This window comes from Perca flavescens, chromosome 20 (genome assembly GCF_004354835.1).
Source record: "Perca flavescens isolate YP-PL-M2 chromosome 20, PFLA_1.0, whole genome shotgun sequence".
Classification (NCBI taxonomy): Eukaryota; Metazoa; Chordata; class Actinopteri; order Perciformes; family Percidae; genus Perca; species Perca flavescens.
Window position 1 is genome coordinate 26,482,235 of NC_041350.1, and position 24,677 is coordinate 26,506,911.

General features: G+C 38.6%; 3 protein-coding genes across 8 annotated transcripts in view; all 3 read left to right on the top strand.

Annotated features, from left to right (window-relative positions):
* Positions 1-237: 237 nt before the first annotated feature.
* slc39a8 (solute carrier family 39 member 8) lies at positions 238-12,495 on the top strand. Its single transcript, XM_028565025.1, has 8 exons — positions 238-777; positions 1,603-1,765; positions 3,396-3,565; positions 3,665-3,787; positions 4,688-4,858; positions 7,582-7,789; positions 8,732-8,916; positions 12,082-12,495. The coding sequence occupies exons 1-8, from the start codon at positions 553-555 to the stop codon at positions 12,226-12,228; spliced, it is 1,392 nt and encodes a 463-aa protein (XP_028420826.1). The 5' UTR covers positions 238-552; the 3' UTR covers positions 12,229-12,495.
* Positions 12,496-14,249: 1,754 nt separating this feature from the next.
* LOC114546333 (probable N-acetyltransferase camello) lies at positions 14,250-17,850 on the top strand. 2 transcript variants are annotated; one of them, XM_028565027.1, is made up of 2 exons: positions 14,250-14,553; positions 15,815-17,850. In XM_028565027.1, the coding sequence occupies exon 2, from the start codon at positions 15,827-15,829 to the stop codon at positions 16,499-16,501; it is 675 nt and encodes a 224-aa protein (XP_028420828.1). In that variant the 5' UTR covers positions 14,250-14,553; positions 15,815-15,826; the 3' UTR covers positions 16,502-17,850. The 2 variants fall into 2 exon arrangements, with proteins under 2 accessions (XP_028420828.1, XP_028420827.1); XM_028565026.1 differs by having other exon boundaries at positions 15,818-17,850.
* Positions 17,851-17,938: 88 nt separating this feature from the next.
* Positions 17,939-24,677, top strand: part of dctn1b (dynactin 1b) — a 55,503-nt gene continuing 48,764 nt past the window's right edge. For all 5 annotated transcript variants that reach the window (XM_028565030.1, XM_028565031.1, XM_028565033.1 and 2 more), the window contains exon 1: positions 17,939-18,051. The gene's annotated coding sequence lies outside the window, so the exon portion shown is untranslated. The remainder of the gene's footprint in view (positions 18,052-24,677) is intronic.

The window sequence follows — 24,677 nt, forward strand, 5'->3', positions numbered from 1 at the left end:
GCTGAAGGAATGTAGACCTAATGTATATCTAAGCCTTTCCGCTGACAACGCTATATCGTGTTGTAATATGGAATCGAAACCTTGATGCGCTAGTAGTTAAGTTGGGGCGTGCAGTATGTTGTTGCTGCATTTTGTGTGTGTGTGTGCGTGTGCGTGTGCGTGTGCACGTGCGTGTGCGTGTGTGTGCCTGTGTGAGAGCACGTAGCATACCAAGTGAGAAAGTCAGTCACAAAAGAAAGCATTGAAACATTGAGTGCACGCGGTCGGTCCCCTCCATGTTTCTCCTTCATGGCTGTGACTGATCTTTGAAACTGATCTCCCTCATGTAGTCCTGATCGATCACATCCCAACAGTACTGCCACTCCTAAAATAAGATAACCAGGCTGGAATCAAAGTGCAATACTTGAAGGAGAAACGTGATTTCCGCTCCGACCGTGCCATGGATGTGATTCTGGACTGCGTACAAACTCCACGGAGATCATGACGTCTGAGTAGAAAGGATTATTTTATATTATTTTTTTTAACTGAAGAGAAACGACACTAAAAACAGACATGTTTAACTTTAGATGTTTTATTCCGTGCCTTTTAGTTTTAATTCCAGTGTCTCAGAGTATACAGGTGGTTGACCGGGATGGACACGCATTTCTAGACAATATTTTACGATATTATGGTCAAAATAATTCGATCTCACCGGAGCATCTGGATGATTTACTGCTGTTGATGTCAAACAGAAGATCTGAGGCAATAAGTGAAGGAAATCCACTGGCAGACCAAGAGGTGAGCACACGAGCTATTTATGTTTATTCAACTTATTTAAGTTGATTTGCAAAACTGCACGGAATTTAAAATGCATTTGTAATTTTTAACAGTGTAAAACGTAATTATATATTTTTATAAGACTTATTTATGAAAAAAACTAAATTTAGAACTTATTAGTTGTATACACTTTTTAATATAGTACTTTATTATTGTTTTATTGTATTTCATCTTGTGAAACACTTTGTAACATTGCTTAGAAAAGTGCTATATATTATTATTATTATTATTATTATTATTATTATTATTATTATTATTATTATTAGGCTATATTATTGTTGTTCTTGGATGGTAATACATACTGTAATAAATGCCCAAACCTTCTGTCTAATGTCTGACTGATTAGTCATCTGTAGGCATTTGTAGTTCAATGATTGGGCTTTTTTTTTTTATCAAATACGTGGTCATTACTTCATATTTAATGCCATTTTGTTTCCATTATTCCTTTGTTTTGTTGCCAATATGTATTATATTTTTTTGCTTTTTATGTACTCAATGCAATAATGCACAAAATATGTTGAAAAGCCTTTATGTATTGTATTAAACTTCCTTACATGTAAGTGTATAAGTACTGTTTTACTTTTATAGTATAAGGCTAACTTCATAATAAATGTCCATGCCAATTAAAAAACTTTACTTATATAGCACAAATATATATATATTTAATATACAATATAGCATTTTGTCATACAAAACTGAAAAATGCATCTTAAAGAAGACAGATGTGAGACACAGAGATCAAAAATTAAAAAATAAGATGTTTAATATGTTCTTTTTGCCCCTCAGTGTTTGTCGTCAGAGCAGATCTTGTCCCACTTTGGGTTGAGTAATGTCAGTAGGTTGACTGTGGGACATCTGGGGAGGATCTGCCCCGCTGTGTTGACCCAGGTGCTGCTGCCCTACTGCCCCCACACCGCCCCCAAAGCTCTGCCGCCCATCGACTACACTGGTGAGTTGCTTCATCTCGACAGCTGGTTTATTTGTTGAGACCCCCCTGCAACCCAGAGAATTCCTAGGTCATGGGGGTTTGTTGCCTGGAACCTGGCAGACAGTATTACACAGTCACTGTGGCTAGAGGACACCCCTTGGTTGCAATTTCCTTTTTCTTGTAAACCCTTAAAAACAAGAGAATGTGGGGTATTTGTCTGGACTAGGACTGCTGCACGGTATGAGGAAAATATTCAATAACGTTGTTGAATATCACAATAACGATATTACTAACGATAAATAAACCGATATTAAAGTGTACTGAGTCCTGCATTTCTGCTGCTTTCAGTATTCTGCTAAAATACAGCAAATTGTTGAATTTAAAACAAATGAAACAAAATAATTTTTCAACATTATTTTATTGGAAACATTGAATCAGTTTTCCACTGGTACTCTCATTCAACTAACTAAAAAAATTGTGAGCGTCTTTTGCGATATGTCTGTGTGTCTGCGTGTGAGCCTCTGTGTGTGTACGCACGTATTTGAATCTGGACCTTTAGTCTTGGGTCATCATCCTCATCTTATCAGTCCACTTATGACTTTCAAAAAAAAGAAAGTAATCTGCTGTTTAGGAGCCGTTACACACACACACACACACACACACACACACACACACACACACACACACACACACACACAACACACACACACTCTCAATGTCCTGGATTGAGCCGCTGGCCTCTCAGATTCACTGTCCCAAACGCTCCCTCCCCTCGGTGCTGTTGACACAGTCCCAACCAACTGTGACTGTTGTTCATCCTGCGTGCTGTTTCTTCTTCTTGTGAGCAGTATCTCTCCTCTGCACATCAATAGTTTAGTGTCTCTTGTCGTTAAATGCTTTTGAAGAACCAGTTCTGCCCAAATAATGAAATATTAATTAACAACAAAATAGACGTGCTCATCATGCTATGTGGTCGTAGATATACATTTAGCGATGTTGTAATTACTGTCACAAAAGGAAACCATGTTGTCCCTGAGTTGTGGTGTGGGAAAAGTCAGCTCAGTCTTTGCTTGCTCAACAATTAGGAGGCTTATTTAACAATCCCAGCCACACGCCTGTACAAGCGCACTAATTCCCCTGCTAATATTTACAGTAGCTACATTGTGCATATAAAGGGCTGGTCTCACTCAAATGTCATTGTGGAAATGATACTAGTAACCAACAAATAGAAAAAGTTTGCTAAATTAAAAGAAATGCTGAGGATCGAGCAATGGCAATTTAAAGAACTGTAGCTCTGTTGGCCATGTTTTTAGTTGGCATACAGTTTTCATTGACTCAGATACAGATTTGTATTTTTATTATACTTAGTTATTTTCACACACATTCCTGAGGGGAAAATCCTCTAAAAGTGAGAGTTTCACAGTTCATGCAGCAGCAACAAGTGTGTTTCTAGAATAGAGAATAGTTAGAAAACTGAGTTTAAGAAATGGAGAAAAAGGAGCTCAGAAGATCAAAAACGTAAATGTCTCTTCCACAAAAAGGTTTTAGGGACACCATAACAGTAAGCCCAAAGCATTAAAGATGTCAAGGCACAAAATGTAGCACTATAATGTTATAAGTAACAGTTTCTCCTTGATTTCTACCCTGCCAGTGTGGGGTTATGGGTTTCTGGCGGTCACTGTGATCAACCTGGCGTCTCTGCTCGGCCTCTTCCTGATCCCCTTCACCAAGAAGTCTTATTTTCCCAAAGTGCTGACGTACTTCATCAGCCTCGCCATCGGGACCCTCTTCTCCAACGCTGTGCTGCAGCTCATACCAGAGGTTTGTAGGTAAATTCACCTTTTTGAAGATGTTTTAGTGCTTCATGAAGGGAAGTATTGTATGCTAACATGCCACTAACATTCTCCTGTCTATCCACAGGCTATGGGTTTTGATCCCAAAGTGGATAACTATGTGGAGAATGCAGTTGGAATATTTGGAGGGTTTTATATCCTGTACTTCGTGGAGAAGATGTTAAAAATGGCTCTCAGGGTAGAGAATGAGGTAAGATGACAGTGAGTGCAGTACGTGTGTTTATGTGCAAAGCACTTTTCTTTTATTGCCGAGTGATAGCATTTATTCCAGTTGTATAACTGCCAGTCAATCACTGTGGTTCATTAGCTGATTTGGCTGCTAATTAGTGACCACCATAAGGATAATTACACTTTATGGGAGTCAGTTACATTATTTATTACTGTTTTAATAATTTTTCAAAAGGGTCTTGGACAAAACGGTCACAGATTGTAAACTTCCAGTCAAGTCTCCTGTATGCCAAGTTATCTCATGACATTTTTCATATAAAGCAGGTCTAGACCACACTCTTTAATTTACAGAGACCCAATATAATGTCAATATAAGATTTATATGATGGCACAGAATCCTAATATTAACTAACAGAGATATTAAATCAGGAAACAGGATGATAAAACAGAAGACATTTTTTTTGCTGAAAGTTAAAAACAAATGTCAGTCAAAACAATAAAGCTATAGAGTATAAAAGTCAAACTTTTAAAAGAATAGTTTGACATTTTGGAAATTATGCTATACAATAAATATGAAGTTAAGGCCAGTGGTCGGTTAACTTAGCTTTGAATAATTAGCTGTAAATATTTGCAGTCATAAGGTATCACAGATATCATGCTCATTTTCAGGTTCATACATGTTCACATGCTTTAATGTTCAGAAACACATTCTTTTTCTCATACTGGCTGTCTGAGCGTTTTGATACTTTAGCAGTATTAATTTTGCAATTCAGCCTGCGTTATTATCAAAAAAACACATGGAAATCTCACTTTTTAACATATGGGACCAATACAATTTCAAATATCCCCTCAGTCTACCAAATCATTAAACCTAAGTAGTGTTTCTTGCTGTTTGTCATTTGTCTGTCTTTCTTGTCCTTAGCATGGCCACAGCCACTTCACTCCTGTAGAGCCATTTCAAGAAAACTCCCTCCACAACGGAGACTTGCAGGTAAAAAAGGACTCTATCGTTTTGACCAACATCACCACCATCGCCACAGACAAGAGCAGCCAGACCCCAGAACCTCCGCATACAAACGTGACACCTCCTCAGGTAACAGTGCCCACCCTCATGGCTGAATTAAACCGTATCCAGATCAGGGAATTATACTTTAATTTTACTTTGAAATCAACCTCTTGGGATTGATTAACTCTGTCTGCACACATGTCATATTAACCCACACAGCAATCACAGTTTATTATTATTATTATTATTATTATTGTTAATGTACAAAATACATTTTATCTAATGAGTGGGTCTGCCCTGAAATGTTATCTTAATTGTGTCTTAATTGTGTGCTTGATCGAGATTAGATGTGTCCACCTTGGTCCCCTATCACAGACACACCTGACAGAAGTGCGTCATGGATTATAAATGCATTACTGTATTTAAAATATCTTAGCAGTCATATGGTTGCGAGTTATATGGTTGCATGGTAATTACATTGTACCAATGTCAACAGTATTTCTTGTTTTTCTATAAGCTCAGGTGTTTACTTTTAAAGAGTCATTTATTGAGCTGTTATCAGTGCCACAGGGTGATTTGAGGTGCTGTTAATGTTAAACAGTGAAATCTCTTGTGTCATATGGAGAAGTCTGGCTTTAAAAGGATCAAAGTACTAAACAAACAGACATGTCACAGAGGGGATGAAGGCCTGAGATCCTTCCCCTCCTGGTAAATGCTGGAATTGTCAGACTCGAGCACAAAGACTCCTTGTTTGGCCGTGGCCATTAAAAGGGTTGTTTTGTCACTGCAGAGTACCTTCAACCAAGGCCCAAAGGCTCTGTTTATGTCCGACTGTTCTCAGGTTTCCCGTTAAAAACACTTGTGCCATTACATTTGTAATGGAAGAGTTCCGTTGCAAATGCTGCACATTCATTGAAGGAAAATATTTCCTGTTGGTTGATTAATCGATATCGTTTAAATTTTGTGGATCCAAGATGGACACGCTTTGTTGATTAAAGCACTAAATCATTAAAGTACGATTTCTTCAAAGTCCTTATTTATAGCCGTGCTAGCAACTTGGCCTTTGGGATGGCAATGATTGTCTGTCACTCAGCCTGTTTTCACTTTGGTCCAACCAGAGCCATAGAGTCCATGGCTCCATGGGTCCAACCTTTGGAGGGATTGCTGTGAAAGTTTGTACAGACATTCACGGTCTCCAGAGGATGAATCCCACTGACTCTGGTGATCCCTGACTTACTGTACACCACCATGAGGTTTTCTGTGAAACGCCTCCACAAATATTAGATTGCCACTACATCGTGTACAGACATTCATGTCTCCTTCAGCATAACTTGTAATAACTTTAGTTATCCCTTAAAGTGCTCATATTATGCTCATTTTCAGGTTCATAATTGTTTTTAGAGGTTATATCAGAATAGGTTTACATGGTTTCATTTTCAAAAAACACCATTTTTTTGTAGTACTGCACATTGCTGCAGCTCCTCTTTTCACCCTGTGTGTTGAGCTCTCTGTTTTAGCTACAGAGTGAGACATCTCACTTCTGTTCCATCTTTGTTGGGAGTCGCACATGCGCAGGAGCTAGGTAAGGACTACTAGCCAGTCAGAAGCAGAGTATGAGGGCGTGCCACGCTAGCAGCTAGGTAAGGACTACTAGCCAGTCAGAAGCAGAGTATGAGGGCGTGCCACGCTAGCAGCTAGGCGAGCATTATAACGTGTGTTACAAAGTGACCCACGTTTGTCTCTGAAGTAAAGGCTGGACTACAATAGAGCTGTTTGGAGCAGTTGGTGAACAGTGTTTTCTGTTGGAGATCGTAAGTCCCTTTGGGGGGGACTTTGGGCTTTTTCACTTTGTAAACCTATAACATGCACAAAAAAGATATATAACACAATAAAGGAAAGGGGGAAAAGCCAAGAAGCATAGTATGAGCACTTTAACCCAATCTGGCACCACCATCAAGCCAACATGTCCAATATTTTGGTTTATGACTTAAAACTTGCTACTTTACTTACTGCAAATGACATTCCCATAATCCTCAGTAGAGCTAACACGTTCATTTTGCAACAGTAAAACAGCCCGCTAAGTAAGTGTCATGATTGTTGATGTTATGTGTTTAGGTTATATTTGGCCGATATATTGTTATCAGAAATCCCAAATATCGACATTGGGTTGTCCTAAAAAATCCAGTGTTGGTCAGGCTATAATCTTCAGCCTTACCTTGTGTTTAGTGATAATTAGCCAATGCTAACATGCTAAAAGAAGAGGGCACAATGGTTAAATATATACGTGCTGAACATCACATGGTTAGCATTGTCATTGTGAGCATTGTCGCTGCCCAATCCATACCGGGAACCTGACTTGGTTGAGGTATGGCAATGCGCTTGAATTCTGGGATTGCTCTGTTGCTGCCGGAAATTCCGCCGCATGTCCTTCTTTTCGGCCGGATGTCCGTTACCTTATTTTTTCTTTGTGTTGTAATTTTAAACTCTGGTGGATTTCTGAGGACTATGGTTACCTGCTCCTCAGATCTCTGCAGGGTAAATCCAGACAGCTAGCTAGACTGTCTGAGTTTTCTGTTGCCCGACTAAAACTACTTTAGAATGTTCCACCAAAACAAGTTCCTCCTGAGTCGCCCATGACGATTGTGATTGGTTTAAAGAAATGCTAATAAACCAGAACACGTTTCTCTCCCATCCAGGAATGCTGTGTGGACTAGCCGGACCTTCCTCCGCAGTGCTGTGGAGTCTTTTTTTGGTGTAATCAAACAGTGGCAGTAGTCGTGTGTTTTTAATCTGACTTATCACTCTTGTAGGACATCCAGGTGTCGGATGTGATGTGCCACTGGCTGCGTGGGCAACACGTCTCCAACATCAAGACGGTGGCGTGGATGATAACTCTCAGCGACGCGCTGCACAACTTCATTGATGGTCTGGCTATCGGCGCCTCATTCACTGTTTCGGTGCTGGCGGGGTTCAGTACGTCCATCGCCATCGTATGTGAGGAATTTCCCCACGAGCTCGGTGAGTCAGTCTTTTACCAACTTGTGCTGTGCAGTCAAACATTGCCTAAATCCGAAGAATTTATATTAAATTCTGATGGAGATTTTTATATTTAAATCAGTGTAAACATCAAATGGCTTCAATGAGCTAGAATGGGCATATATGTAATATGTGATTCTGTGAGACAGGGTGGAATAAAATGAGAGGAATTTTAAAGCAATGTAAAGGTAAATTATCGGATTTTAAGGGCCTTTAAAGCAGGTTATGTCTTTTCACTCATGCTGAAAGGGCCATTAGGAATCTATGATCTTTATCGACCTCTACTGATATGCTGCAGAATTGCACCAAAACTCTTCTTCAATGTGTTTCAACTCCAAACACTAAATAAATTAATAAAATGTAGAACCCCTGAAATGTACACAATCCAATTAAATTCAAAACACTTGGGGTGCCCTTGTAGCTCACCTGGTAGAGTGTGCGCCCCATGTACCAAGGCTCAGTTCTTACCGCAGCGGCCCAGGGTTGAAATCTGACCTGTGGCCCTTTGCTGCATGTCTTCCCCCTCTCTCTCCCCCACTTTCCTGTTTGCAACTCTCCTATCCATTAAAGGCTGAAATGCCCAAAAAATAATCTTTTATTTTTATATATATATATATATATATATATATATATATTCTAAACACTTTATTTGTCACCACTTGAGCAGTGAACCGGACTCATGTAAGCAATAGACTGTGTGTTGTTTCTGCTAGTTTTGCTCTTCTTTATGCTGTATGTAAATGAGGTGGACTGTATTAGAAATAAAACAATACAACACTGTTGTATTGCATTACATTTCATTGTACGGATGATTTTATTCTTCTGGTCACTTAAATATAATGCTACACAGAACATTCTTTGTACTTATCTGTATAGCATACCAAGTGATGAAATGTTTTTTTCATTTTTTTGTTCTGTCTGAAGGCGACTTTGTTATCCTGCTGAATGCTGGTATGAGCATCCCTCAAGCCATTTTCTTCAACCTGCTGTCGGCAGTGTCCTGTTACATCGGCCTTGTGTTTGGAATCCTGCTCGGGAGCAACTTTGCCCCCAATGCAATCTTTGCCATCGCAGGAGGAATGTTCCTGTACATTGCACTGGCAGACATGGTGAGTGAGATTACACCACCTGAAGATACTCTACATTGCTCCATGAAAAGACAAAAACAAACAATGTGGACACTTTCTGACTTCTCTACCATCTTTGTGGAACTAAGCCTTTGGTTCCTACTGAATATGTAAATCTTTATATTAACAATGGATCAAATGACAACACATATCATATGTATGTGTGTTACAAACCCACAAGAAACTATCCCCCGACACTGCAGTTCCCCTCAACTCTACAGAGTGTTTTAGCATCTTTCAGCTCAGTGTTTCGCAGAAATATTGGACTTACATTTATTTGGTTGCCAGAAACAAATGAATGCTTATGTTGCTCTGTGCCTGTTAGCTGTGTAAATAGGCAACTTAGGCTAACATATTTGTCAAATCAACTTTCAAGGGTAATAATGTTAGTTTACAGCTTGTTGTGCTGCCCCCAAGTGGCCAAAAATCAATAAATGCTGGTTTAACATTGATCAAAAATACATCCCTTTGTTGTTAAAAAGGGTCAGAAATGTTATGAACTGTAACATTTCTCAAACAGGAGTACATTTAAACACAAAAAGACACAATGTTAACACAGGGCCCCTGTTATCAAAAGTTACATATTTCTATAAACTGCAAGCAAGCAAAGAGTGGTTTTCTTTACCTTCTCAGATTAGTTCATTTCAGTGGTGGAAGAAGTATTTATGTCCTTAAGTAAAAGTACTAATACCACACTGTAAAAATACTCTGTTACAAGTAAAAGTCCTCTATTGAAAATGTTATGTTATTGTATGTAAGTATCATCAGGAAAATGTACTTAAAGTATTACAAGTAAAAGTACTCAATGCAGAAAAATCCTCACATTGTAGAAACTGGAAACGATCCAAACAGTTCTATCAATCAGCTAAGTGTTTAATCGTCTAATCATTTCAGCTGGACTTGTAGGTCTATATATTGTTGGCTAGTTTAATTTATAACTAGAAAATGCATTTCCTGCAGAAAATGCGTGGGAATGCTGAATAGCTGAATTGCTAAAGCTTGGCTTCAAAAGTTGAAAAATGACTAAATATGTAGAACATTGTGAGGTCTGAGTAGATTTTCTAACTGATAATGACTCACATGCAGAAATATGAAACAAATTGTATGAAAAATCTTAAAGCTCAAATGCATTGCACTGAACTGCTGAAACATCTGGAACATTTTCAGAGTTGGAAGCTAAACTGCATTACCTACATAACTGAAGAGCTTGTTAGAAAAGCTGGAAGGTGAACTGTAATACTGTCAAAGATGAAAGTTGAAATGAATTGCCTGAAAAGGCTGAAAGAAGAAATACTTTGTATTATTACCAGATATATACACTGCATAGAACGAAAAAGCATCACTCCAGCTGAGATGAGATGTGAAATATATTAGGTGAAAAGAATGGGGCTGAACAAGAAGAAAGAGGAAAGAGAGAAATAGAGAAGAAAGAAGATCATGAGAGAGGAGAAGAGAGAAAGAGAATAAAGAGATAAGGAGAGGAGAGGAAAAAGAGAGAAAAGATGGTAACATTGAGAACGAGAGCAACTTTGACTAAAATTGACTAAAAAGGCTGAAAGTTTAAAGACTTTGTATTATTATCAGCCATATCCATTGCGTAGAACAAACAAGCATGACCCTAAAGAGCTGAGAGGTAGATATATTGCCTGAAAAGAAACGGGCTATATACATGGATGGAGAGAGAGAGAGAGAGAGAGAGAGAGAGAGAGAGAGAGAGAGAGAGAGAGAGAGAGAGAGAGAGAGAGAGAGAGAGAGAGAGAGAGAGAGAGAGAGAGAGAGAGAGAATATAGCCTGATGATCATAGTTAGTTGACTCCTACAGCAAGCCTGGAGTAATCAGGTAGACTGTCTTTTTTTTTATTTTATTTATTGAGAAGGAACTAAGATAATTTTTTCGAAGCTTCACACTCTAGAATGATGATGTCATCACTCTAAGCTGCCCCATACACACACATTAGAAACGCAGAAAAATCCTGAAAAGATCACTAAATTTAAACAGCTTTTTCACAAAAACTGTAAAAGATATCAAACTGACAAGATACGTTTGGATAGCTGAATATCTTGTGAACATTTTATTAGTTTGTTTGGCGTCTGTAGGTGAAAGTATGAAGGAGCTGAAACTTTTGGGAGCGGAAGAAGATTTTAAGGAGTTGAAGCCTGCTGTCATTCACTTCATTGTTAAAAAAAAGTGTTAAAAAGCTTAAAATTTTAAAAAGTATAAATAGTAGAAAAAAAGTTGAAGAAGTTCCATCATTAGCTGAAAGAGCTGAACATTTGAAAAGTTGAATGGTTTTAATAGCTGAAAGTATGCAGAAGTTACGCTGAGCTGAAAAACATACGGAATAATAAAATTAAGAAGTTTATAAAGAACCGAATAACAATAGTTGGAATGCTGTAGAAATGCATTCCCACTAATAAAACATCATATTTTATAAACTACATGTGTTTTGTGTGCAAAAATCTTAATTTGTAAAGTAACTAAAGCTGTCAGATGAATGTAGTGGAGTGAAAGTACAATATTTCTCTCTGAAATGTAGCGAAGTAGAAAGTGGCATGAAAAGAAAAGACTCAAGTAAAGTACAAGTACCTTTAACATTTGGACTTAAGTTTGGGTACTTGTGTAAATGTACTAAGTTACATTCCACCACTGGTTAATTTGAATAACTTTAAAAGAAGAGGTGAAGAGGTAAAACTATCCATAGTATAGTATAGTGTCCAGTAATAAATAAGATAACATAAGACAACAAAAGACTAAAGGTGTGCACAGAGGAATGAGCTATTGCAGGCTCTGGGTACACAGGGAATTGTTTGTTAGGAGGATCAGTGCATTGTTGGTTTTGGTCTTATCATGGGATTTGTTGACAATTAGGCAAAGAATCTTTTTGATAAAGTTAAAAATGATTACCTCTTTTTGATCACTATTTGGCCAACCTGTACTTTTTAAACAAATCCCAACATCAGCAGTCTGGCAATGAAAACTTTTGTTCTTTTCTCCAGTTTCATTTCTTGGAAACAAAATAACTGTAGCCACACAAAAGTGAGCTGATTCCCACTTCTTGTTTATATGTTGTAACTTCCCATTATGTAGAGTGTTGAACAATGAGGCCGTTGTATTTTCTAATATCTGATTTGTATTTCTTCATTTCAGTTTCCAGAGATGGACAACATATTACGGGAACAGAGGTGCACTTCCACCAAGATCATCTTCTTCCTGATCCAGAACGCAGGGCTGCTCAGCGGCTTCACCATCATACTGCTGATCACCATGTTTGCAGGAAACATCAACTTGGGCTAGAGGGGAGGGAGACCAAAACTGGAACGGAAAAATAAAAGAAGGAGCTGCTTTTGTTTCTGCTCACTCAGCTGGGCAGGAAAGTGTAAAGTGAATGTTTTTTACAAACAAAACTAAAATGTCTTAAGCAGAAATATTGCTTTCATATCTTTTGACTATCCAGTTAGTGGAATGTTTACTCCATAAAAGGGAAAATCTTTACAATCATTTGATGTATGAACTAGTCAAATTGTGTTTTGAAGAGACAATAAATTATTTTTTCAGTCTTCATATCTTGTGACTGATCTCACATTTGTTATACCGCATTGGTGCTCTAGTGTAAACTAATATAAGCCGTGTTGTCGTGACAAGTTATAGTTTTTGCCTTTTAATGGCAGCAAGTTTTTTGTCTGTATGAATATAGTTTGTATCTTGATGTCTTTCAGATTTTGTTAAAATGTTAATAAAACCTGTGGGATGCTCACAGATTGTGCTTCCAAAGGGCAAAATATAACAAAAATCACCACCACCACCACTTCAAATTAGAGATGTTCCGATACCGATACCAGTATCGGTATCGGCTCCGATACTGCCTAAAACGCTGGTATCAGTATCTGGAAGTACTGGAGTTTATGCACCGATCCGATACCACGTAATAAAGCCCTAAAGAAAATCTACATTAAAGTAGTTTATTTATGTTCTTTTTCCGTTATAACTGACTGTCAAACTGGAGAATAAAAGAAAGTTCTGGGGCATTCATTGTTTGTGTTTGTTCATGTTTCACAAAGAGTTTAACCTGAGCCAGACCGACAACAAAGATAGAAATCATATCACATCCATACAGGGATAGTAGTATACAGCTGTTAAAACATAATGAAATATATGACACTCTGGTATCGGATCGGTACTCTGTGTCGGCCGATACGCAAGTTCAGGTATCGGAATCGGTATCGGGAAGCAAAAAAGTGGTATCGGGCCATCTTTACTTCAAATGACATGAGCTCAAAGGTACTAAAGTACTAGAACCTGGTTGCTCTACATTAGGTCGCATTATATATTTCCCCCCCTCAGGATTTTATTACATTGACATCTTCTGTCAGTGGCTATATGATTAGTCCAATAACCAACATGGGAAACTACAAATACCGAAGACAAACTACTTCCCAACTTCTCAACAATGCATATGGACCAATTTCCAGTGATGTCCTTGAACCATTCTTGAACCTTTGACCTGTGTTCCCCCCACTTTACTTTATTCTTTCGGTCTCAAAATGATTTTCTTTTCGTATGCAAAACTCTTTATTTTTTAAACTGAATTTTGTGAATACAGCCACCTCAAAAACTGCTGGTAAATGTCAGAAGTTAAAAAAATACATATTGTTTGGATTTAAGATTCTAATGTGATTGTTTTTTTTTTTTCAAATTTCATCTACCTGTAAAGGTGAAAACAAATGGTAAAGTGATGCTGTTTTTATGTCATGTATAGTATTGTGTGGATATTTTATGAAAATGATCAATTCTAAATGGCCAACCATGTATTATATGCCGGTGGTTCCCAACCAGGATTTCAATATAAATCAGATGGGTTGTAAGATGATAAACAAGATCGAAAAGCAGAAAAACATAATTATTTTACACAAAATTATATTTATTTCAGCTTGTACCTGTTTCCAGTCTCTAACAAATATTCAATTAAAACAAATAAAACAGGAAATACAATTTTTTTTGGTGACGAGGGGTCGCAAGTAGACAAAAAAAAGGTTGCTGTAGAAATCATGTCAAAGTAAATACTGTCTTATTTTTTTACCAACAACCAAATATTAAATTTAAATCTAGTAATACATACACAGCGATGCAGTAATGTGTGAATAAATCAATCATTTAAAGTTATAACATAATAGGCTCAGAGTGGGGATGTATTATGTTTGATTTATTTCTTTTTTATAATGAACTAAATTATTCAGACGGTTGGTCTGCAAGGGGCAGCCAATCCGCATTAAAACAGGAAGTGCGAGTTGCGTTCATGTGACATCGTACAGCTCGTAATTATCTTTATCTTTAATAGAATAATGAAAAGCCCAGTGGGGAAACACTTGAGCTTTAGTTGTCATTCCACATGGAATATATCGAGGATGTATGTTTGACAGCGACACCCATATGGCAAAATACATAGAGTTTTATATGACGAGAATGACGGGATGGTTGATTTTCCAATTTTGACGGTTATCTCTAAATGCAGCAAATCCGAGGTGAGATTGGGGAAGTAGGTAGGAGACATTAAATGAGACAATTGACTTCTGGAAACTGCTGCGCTCGTCGCATACAGACTCCGAGCATTCAAAATTACACGTAAGTCATGCTTATTTATCTTATCTATTCTTACACATCTAATCAAAATCCGTGGCAACTTTGTCAAGCTAGCATGGATGCTAGCTGCTGTTAGCTAATCAGTGGAATCAAAAACTTCTTTAAATGCGACACAACTAGTTTTTACGCTTTGGATATTAATGTTGTTTGGTGTTGAATGACTACGTGATAGAGATGGTCAATGGCTAGCAAAGTTAGCATTGCTAACATAACCTGGCTTGAGAAATAAAATTAAAAGTGACTCGCGTGGCGTTTGAGGGTCATTGACACGGCTTTGTTTACCATCTAAGTGATGTCACATCCATTAAGAGTAAAACAGCCATGCATTCATAAAGTAAAGTCTTATAAAGGATGGAAAAGAAGCATTAAGTCTGTATTGAAGTGGGCGAAAGCAGGGCTGTAGTCAAGTCCACCTTTGTCAAGTCCAAGACCAGCACTAGTCGAGACCGTGTCAAGACCAAGTCCAAAGAGGTTCAAGTCGAGACAGAGTCCAAAAAGTTTGAGTCCAAGTCAAGACCGAGTCCACATAAGATACAGTCAATACCGAGTCAGAAAAAAAAAATCCTCCTCAAGACCACTTACTGAGAGAGTAACACACACTATAGGAAACACTATAGTAGCACTATAGTAACACACTATCAATCTATGAAGTTTCACAGCTTGGATTATGAAAGTGCCAGTAACGTTACTTCTTAGCTGTACTTCTCTAAAGTGTACTTACCAACTCTGATACATTCATTACAAGCTCACAGAGCCCAACGTGATATCTTTCAATTTCATAAGTAGTTGAACTAACAACCTAAACATCTAAATAATTAAATTGATCATAACTCAAATGGAGAATATGCCAGCAAATAGTTTATATTTTTACTTGAAAAGTCACTATAATGATTTTATAGAGTGCACTAAAGTTTAGAAATATAGGGACAGGGGTCAGCACACTGTGACGCTGAGAAGAAACAAAAGGAATATATGATGAGATATCTATCTATCTATCTATCTATCTATCTATCTATCTATCGCTCTCTCTCTCTCTCTATATATATATATATATATATATATATATATATATATATATATATATATATATATATATATATATATATATATATATATATCTATATATCTATATCTATATAAATATATATAATATAATATATATTTTTTTTTTTTTATTGATTCTTCCAGTCATTTGTAGTATTGTGTCACCTCTCACATGTTGCCCGCCTGTTGTTTTCCAAAGCAGGGCTGAGCCATGGCCAGTATCCAGATCCGGAAGTATCGGGATGACGATGCAGAGGCAGTGAAGGAGCTCTTCGCCCTGGGGATGAGCGAGCACGTGCCTTCGACCTTCATGCACCTCCTGAAACAGCCGCTGACCCAGATGGTGCTCATGTGCCTGTTCTGCGCTCTCATGGCCAGCTCCAAGTCCTTCCTGCTGCCCATCCTGGCCGTCACTCTGTTCCTAGCCGGGGCCCGGCAGTTTGTCGTCTACATGTTCAACAGCTACATCGACACCTCGCTCAGGAAGGACGTCAGCAAGATCGGTGAGGCCTACCTGAAGCAGAAGGACTCTGGTTTTTGGGTGGCTGAAGTTGATGGTCGATTGGTCGGCATGGTGGGTTGCCTTCCTAATCAGGACGCGCCTGCCTGCTTGGAGTTGAAACGCATGTCCGTACGCCACAGTCACCGTGGGATGGGCATCGCTAAGGCTTTGTGTCGGACAGTAGCTGATTTTACTCGTGACAGGGGTTACGCTGCAGTCGTCCTCTACACCTCTGTGGTGCAGACAGACGCTCAGAAGCTGTACGAGCACATGGGCTACGAGAAGATACGAGAGTTTGTTATTCCTGAGCTCGTTGCCAAAATCACGAACTTCACTCTGTTCGAGTACAGACTCGATTTACAGAGAGATGGGGGGGAAAAATGACTGAGTGGTCTTGAAGTGAGACCGTAACATTTCAGGCCGAGAGTACCATTTGTTCCTGCAGTTTATAAGCTAATGTTTTCCCAGCATTCATTACAAAACACTCAGGACAGCTGGTCAGGTGACAGCATTAACATGAGGAACAACACTTTCAGTAAAAGTTTCTCTTGTTACCATCACACAAACCAAACAGATTGATCATTTATTATTATTTTTTTAATAATTGATAGAATTATCTACTATTTCCACTGTCAAGCTGTTAGAGGGTCTGCGTTGATTTAACTTCTTGAAAGTCATTTGTTTAATTTTGTAAAGGATTTCCTTTGTGATTGATACTTATAATAAAGTTATAGATCCGAGCATGCTCCTGCAATTTAGTAGTATACATTTTTTTATTTAATTTTGTAGTACCATTTGGGATGCACCGATCTGAAACACGGGATTGGTATCGAGCCTGATACTACTGATCTCATTAAGTGGATCATGACATGACCGATCCAAATTAAATAGTTTATTTTTTCTTTTCCTCAATGTCATTATAAAGTTCAGTGTTTCTGTTATTGATTTATTCAGTCATGGCAGGCTACCAACTCAGCTTTTAGTGCCACAGTAATCCCTCCTAAAAATGATTCCAATAGCAATAGGTGTACAGATTTTTCATTTTGAAAAAAGAGAGCATTGGTGTTAAATTAATGGGAAAGAAGAAGTTGGATAGGTGCATCCCTTGTACTGTTATACGTCAATGAGGTCATTTTACCAAAATCATGTTATTGCAATAGAAATTGAGATGTTGAACCTTGAGATAAGTTTTATATCTGACTTTAGGATTTCAATACTTTTAATAGCATACTTCACATTTCTTTCCTATAAGACAAAAATGTGACGTGAGGGATGGAGATCTGCCCTGTGGTTTGTTTTGCATACAGGATGCTACACTGTCCGAGACTGATGTTCACACGCTATGAGGTTCTCAGGTTGTTTTTTAATAACCGATCTAATGAATATGTCTGTTTTGTATCAAATTTGTGATTTTTAAATCGAGATTCAACGCACATCATGTTTAGGCTTTACTGTACCTAAGAATACATCTGTCTTATAGCCAGGTGATGAAGTGAGACACAGAACACACTCGGGCTTGAAAATAAAGTAAAAAAATAAACATTGTAAAAATCTGTTTAATATCTTAAAAAACCCACAAACCTACATTAAACAAAGGTGTATGCACAAGTGCTCTAGTAGAATTATCTGTTCATTCATTTCATTTCTTTTCATAACTAATGTCAAAATGTGTTTTTTTTTTTTTTGCCCTAAATGTTCTAAATTCTCCTCTAATAAAAACATTATTTACACAACATTGTCTATCTCGGTCATATACTTCACATCTTTCTAGTCCGAGAATATATCACCGGCCTGCTTTGTTTGTGTGAAGCGGGCCGGGTCAGGCAGCAGCTCGGACACCTCAGGACCGATGTGTGCCTTCACATCTCCATGGATGGATGTAGCCTCGTCAGGGGCGAGGCTGAGCGGTTAGCCGGATTCGAGGACACAAACAGGTACGATTTAGCACTCACATGTCATCTGGTCAATGAGAGATTAATTGAAAGCATATGTACACGCCTATTTGTAAAATATACACGTGTGTGTCTTGCTCAATTTAACTCGATAAGAGGTTTTTTTGTTTGAGAAAGCCACCCGAAGCTAACAGCTACTCCTGCTAGCAAATGGTCAGGGAGTGTCCCACTGACAGCTGACCGCACCAGATATCAGCCATAAAAGCGACACCATACCATACCATTTTAACACCATACACAGCCGTTAAAATACGACATCTGCACATTTAAACGACTAGCTAGCTAATAATGGAGTCGAGATGATTTTAAATGTATAATGAGCTTTGGCTGGTGTTTATTGAGGCAGTGTGGGTCAGGATATCCAGCCCCAAGGCTTTTTTTTTTCTCGTGTGAATTAAAAAATCTCAAATCCAGATTTTTTTTCTTTTCTTCCTAATTTCTCATTTCAGTGTGGTTAATCTGTCGGGAGAAAATGTCATGTCAGGCTGCAGCCACACCCATGCTGTGATTTATTATAATCCCCAGCAGACATAACAGGAAAAATATTAGTATTATTTTGATGTTTTGGGATTAATAGTTGCTCATTATGTAAAATAAATGACATAACATTAATTTGCTCAGTGTGGGATATATCTGTGCAGCAGTGGTTTCTCGTCGTTGAACTCACTAGATGGCACCAAATTACATGTTTAGCTCCTAATATTAACCATTGATGATTTCAATTATATTTTGTTAGGATTTTTGTTGTTGACCATGCTGTTAAAATGTAGCACTTTCATGCTAATTAGATACACATTGAAGCAAGGGCTTAGGTTTTGTTTCAACATTGGGGGGTGGCACTGTAACCGGGGGTCTGGGGCTCCTCCCCCATAAAATATTAATGGCCAAACACTTAATTTCCTGCATTCTGGTGAATTTGTATGCAACAGTTGTTGTGGTAATTGTGCTTTTTTTCTGCAACAATGTATAGTGCAAAGGTCTTAATTTATGTAAAGGAAATTATGATTCTCGTGCATTTTTAAAAACCTTCTTCATAGTCAAAACATCACATGTTTCGGGAATTTTTATTTTATTTTTAGGAATTATGTACATCTCAACAGCAAATCTGTTGGAGAATGAGACCTCCAAAGGTTAAACGTACATAAATCACATGTTTATTTTTCTCCCTCCTGTAATGGCCCTGAACACCCACGCATGTGTTTTCAATTAATGTGGCTGATTGGACTGTGTGGGCGTGGTTAGACTGACTGATTGACATCTTCCCGAGTCTCTTGTTAGTTTTTTTTAGCACCTGTTAGGGCGGGACAAATGACACCTTTATCGTTGTCATTGGTAGAAAAGATGTGTATACTAATAAAGCGGTCTAATCAGCCAGAATAACTGAAATCACCTGTGTGGGTGTTCCGTATGTTTTGAGCCCCCTGAACTGTTATTTTTTCAATTTTTTTTGCGAGGGGGACAAACGGGGGGTTTGTCCCCCCCACCAAAATCTACGCCTGCATTGAGGTAAAGTACAGGAATGAACAGGCTCTGCCCTTGTTTTCTATGGATGACCTATTCGTTTCCCTGTCTGCATGTTAGAGTGTTGAGACCAGGCTGAATATCATTAGCATGCATGTGGTTGAGAATTAAATCCAACGTACAGTAAAATTATTAGTATATTAGTATATTATTATTACTATTTTCATTATCAATAGGGCTGTTCCCTCTTAGTCGATTAGTCGACTAATTGGTCGTTTTGGTCTTAGTCAACTTAGATTTCTTTAGTCGATTAGTCATGTTTAATGCTTTTTCTCATGCTGAATGACTTATTTCCAAAAAACGTAGGAGCACATCTCTGGTAAACACAAGAATCAAAGTGGTGCTTTAGCCTGACTCTTAGCGGAGAAACTCAGATTTACAGATCTGTCGATTAAATCAACTAATCTGATGATTAGTCGATACAATTGAATCAGTGTTTGTTAGTCGAGTAAGAATTTCTTCAATCGAGCACAGCCCTAATTATCATTGCATCTACTGATTATGATTTCAACTAATAAATCTTTGACCAAAACAAATGTCCTGCCTGTCCTTGCTTGTTTGTCTGACAGCTATTCAATACCCAAATGTATTTCATTTACAATAATAGAAAACCATGAAAAGCAGCAAACCCTCACGTTTGAGTGAATGTTTAGTCACTGAAAGTAAATTTCTTGACTTTTAAAATAGTTTCAGAATAATGTATCTGTTGATTGACTAACCAATTTATTGATACATTACTATGTAAGTGTTGCAAATATCAGATTTATGTGGGTTACCTGTTATACTATAGTGTACACTACCGGTCAAAAGTTTGGGGTCACTTAGAAATTTCCATTACACTCCATTCCAGACAGAATACCAGCTGAGATCAGTTGCATTGTTTTTTTGTTTTTTTTAATCAGGGCAGCAGTTTTCAGATTACATTATGTGCTTACATAATTGCAAAAGGGTTCTCTACTGTTGTAGAAAGAAGTGGCTGATCTTTAATGCAATATCTACATTGCCCATTATCAGCAACCATTCATCCAATGTTCCAAAGGCACATTCTGTTTACTAATCTGATATCATTTTAAAAGGCTAACTGAGAAAACATTGGAGAACCCTTTGCAATAATGTAAACACAATGTAATCTGAAAACTGCTGCCCTGGTTAAAAAAAACAATGCAACTAATCTCAGCTGGTATTCTGTATGGAATGGAGTGGAATGGAAATTTCTAAGTGACCCCAAACTTTTGACCTGTACTGTATATTAGAGCTGAAACCTTAATAAATCGATTGTTGATTAACAGAAAATATTACAGCATCAGTTTAGATATTTGGTGGGTAACAGTTAGTCTTTTATTTTAGCAGAAATGCCCAAAAACCTCTGGTTTCAGCTCCTCATATGACAATATTTGCTAGGTTTGTAGTGTAATGATCCAGAGATGAAACGATAGTCGACTAGACAGAAAAATAATTGCCAACTATTTTGATAATAATCGATTTAATCATTGTTTTTCATGCAAAAATGGCAGAAAAATGTTTTTGGCCTTTTTAAATATATGGATTTCCTGCTTTTCTCTGTTTTATATCAAATGAAACTGAATATCTTTGGGTTTTGGACTGACAAAACAAGACATTTAAAGACATCAACTTGATTTAAAATAAATAAATAAACAGGAATGGACATTTTTCACAATTTCCTGGCATTTTATACACTGAACAATTAATCAGGAAAATAATGTTAACAATCATTAGTTGCAGCCCTACTGTATACTGTATGGTATTTTAGGACAAAAATTACACATACAGTACATGATGTAATTTAGAGAAAAAAAATCAGTCGCAACATTACAATCATGAGGCAGCACAAAGTGGGACTGATTTAAAAACGGCTTAGACGTGCACGTCTGCTGTTTAATGGATTAAATGACCTTCAGTGGCATTCAGTAACTATAGTATCCTCATAATAAATCAAACTAGTTTGGAGTCAGGCTACTAGAAAGGCATTGGTTGAATCAATAGTTAAAACCTTTTATCATGTCAAAGACCAAGTATTTGCCGAGTACTAAAATTAAATTGATCGGTTTCATATCTTCATACACAAAATGATTTGGTTTTCTGGCTGTAAGTCATAGTAAGTAACAAATCTAAAGACATCACTTTGAGATCTGAAAGCAAACATTAAATATATAATCTAGAAAAGAAAACAAAAATGGATTAATTTAATCAAAATGAATTATTTTTTTAGCCCCAAATTAAACTCTGTTAAGAATTCTTTACCTTGATGACATTATAATGATAACTTGATAGCTGACAGAGCAGTTTGCATTTCAGCCCACGATTGCTCTATGTCTATGTCTATGTCACTATGTGACAGGCCAAACGTCAATCATATTTCCCCTAAATGGTCTTAATCAATGGCAGCTGGTAGGGCGTAGACATGCTCGTCTTTACCTTGGTTAGTGGCGTTGATTTGTCCGTCCTGGACCTGCAGCCCGGCGGGGGTGCAGCATGGTCGTAACGCGGCTCCTGCTAAAATCGCCGAGTGTCCCCTGTGTTCCTGCAACCTTCCTGTGCCCCGCTCTCTGAAAAGGCTCGCAGCAGCAGACAGCGTCTGGCTGAGCTGGGGACGCCTCTTTCTCTGCTATTGTCCTTCTGTAAGGACTTTCTGTAAGAAGGGGGGGTTCTTTGATTTTTGGCTGTATGCTGCTTATCTCCTTATTATTTCTTCGGTAAGAGATAAGGGCTCCCCCTCTCCCCTCTACCTTCCACATATCCCCAACGCCCCTTCTTTTGGTCCTGCTTTCATCATTTGCATAAAAGGGTGCAAAGAGACTGCAGAGGCTTATTTTTTGTCCCTAAGCATTGTCAACTGAATAACTCTTCCTCCTCTGAAATCTTGGAAGAGGCTGAATTTTGTGTATTTAAGATGTTTTCCAGACTTAATATGCAATTTTAGAAATTTATATAGGCTCTGAAAACTCAAATGTATAGACTCCCTCAATCAGTACATCCCTGCTGTACGTGTAGGGATTTTACTGAGACTAAGGGCTGTACTTTCAGTTGTAGTATTTTGTTGTCCGTGTTTGGTTGCTGAAGCTCTATGAGCGTTATTCGGGTATAGGAGAAATATCTGCCCCCTCCTGAAGGCTGGGTCTCTTTTTGTTCTGATGCTGAAAAGCATACTCTTACAACATCTCTCATCCACCCCTAAGCTGAAAGCTTTTACACAGATACCCTGCAGCGTTTGCATCCATTGCAAAAAAGATGACAACACAGAAATAGAGAGGACTGAGAGTTTAAAAAAAAAAAAAAAAAAGGCCCAGCCATGCAGTTAGCTGATAAGAGCTGAAAAGGAGAACTAATCCTCGCTGTGTGACGGGCCACAGCATCAGGCGGGGCCCTAATGCAATCTGCTGGTTTTTGCTTACAGTGTGCTGCATTACAGAGTATCACCTGGGCCTTTGTGTTCAACCACAATGAAACAGAATCAGATTGGGTGGAACTGGTTAACTCCCCCCCACCCTCCCCAGTTGGAAAATGCTTACTGCCTGTGTTTTTGTTTTGCAGTAACAAAGATACATCTGGGCTCTGTAAAAATATTTCTTTTGCTGCAGTGATGGTCTTAAAGGAGTTGTTTTTGTTGACGGATTGATCATTCATAACTCTAGTGATTATTATTGCATTTTGTACTTGAATGATTTGTCTTATCAGGACTCTTTTTGATTAGCCAGATCTTTCTCGAAGAAGTCCAAAACAACTGCAAACCTGTGCATCATGCCAAACGAGGAGGATGTGCATGGGAATAATGACTGTCAGGTTTATTTTGAGAAGCTTCTAACTGGTGTATTTGCAGGCTTTAGGACCCTGCACCTCAGTCTGGGCCTAAACCCTCCCTCCTGCAGAAGCCGGCGCAGACACTAGCGCAGCGCAGTGCTGCCGCTCAGCTGATGCACTCACATCAGACCAAGCCTAGCCGGTTTTTTTCTTTGCTCTGCTGTTATCCTCCGGTTCATTCATCGGAGGGGCAGGTCGTCCACCGTCTGCCCCTCAGAAACTTTATGACGGAGCCAAACATCTCCCGCCGGCTTTCCTCTGGCAGCGGCAGAGAGGAGGGACGGGGAGTTTGGAGAGCTCAGGCTGATCGGTAAAGTGGTGTGATTCTGTAGAGAGACAGAGAGAGAGAAAGCGAGACGCTCCAGCAGCATCACCGAACCCCCCTCCCCACCCTTCTCCTGTAGACCCCTTTCTGTCTGGCTGACACTCTCCCTATTAACACGCCTTCGGTCGAGACAGGCGGTTTTGTGGCGACCAGGAAACATGTCCCAGACTAGGAGGAGCACCTACACCCGGGTGAGTGTGTACAAGGTGTTTATCCATCCCAGTAAGGGGAATGAATGGGCCAAGCTGTGTTTAAGTTGGTCCTGATCGCTGCGCCATTGTTTCTGTTACGTCTTTTCCATTAGTTTCACTCTGTCATCAGCTCTGTGTCGGTTTCTATTTTGAATAGAAGGGGTTTCTAATCCAATTCAGCGCTGCATTCCTCTGTCTAAATTGTTGCCTCTTTGTTTGGGCTCAGATGCCCCCCCACCCCGGTTTCAACATTGCTGCTGGGATGTTGAGGTTCAGACCTCTGGGATGACTCGACTCTATAAAGTAGGAGACGCTGTATGACAGGCAGGTAATGGGTCCATAAAGGCTTTTTGTTATCATTAGACACTTGACACAACCCATGAGCCCCGGTGGACTTCCTGTTTGTCATCCGTCTCTGAGTCAGGCAGCTTTCCTGTCACCAGGAGGGATGACATCAGTGCTCATACAGCACCTTTCTGCTGCTCTTTTCTTTCCTTCAGATCACAGAAAAAACCTTTACTTATTACTTTCTAATTCAGCCTGGATAACAAGGTGACGATCTATTAAAATATTGTGCATGGGAGTGCATTTTTGGTAGCTTGCTTTTTTTACAAAAACAAAACAATAACTGTCCAATACCAATACCCAGTGTAACAGTGCAGCAAATGAGGCGGTATTGCTGTTTTCATCTTCCTTCAGCATTACAGTCGGTGTGAGCTTGCATGTTTTAAGAGTAGAATGGCAGTAAATAA

Bases quoted from the DNA above. Each gene is read 5' to 3' on its own strand.
- slc39a8 (XM_028565025.1), top strand. From the start codon at position 553: ATGTTTAACTTTAGATGTTTTATTCCGTGCCTTTTAGTTTTAATTCCA. The intron at 3,566-3,664 runs GTTTGTAGGTAA...GTCTATCCACAG, and splicing joins TGCTGCAGCTCATACCAGAG to GCTATGGGTTTTGATCCCAA. The intron at 4,859-7,581 runs GTAACAGTGCCC...TCACTCTTGTAG, and splicing joins CAAACGTGACACCTCCTCAG to GACATCCAGGTGTCGGATGT.
- LOC114546333 (XM_028565027.1), top strand. From the start codon at position 15,827: ATGGCCAGTATCCAGATCCGGAAGTATCGGGATGACGATGCAGAGGCA.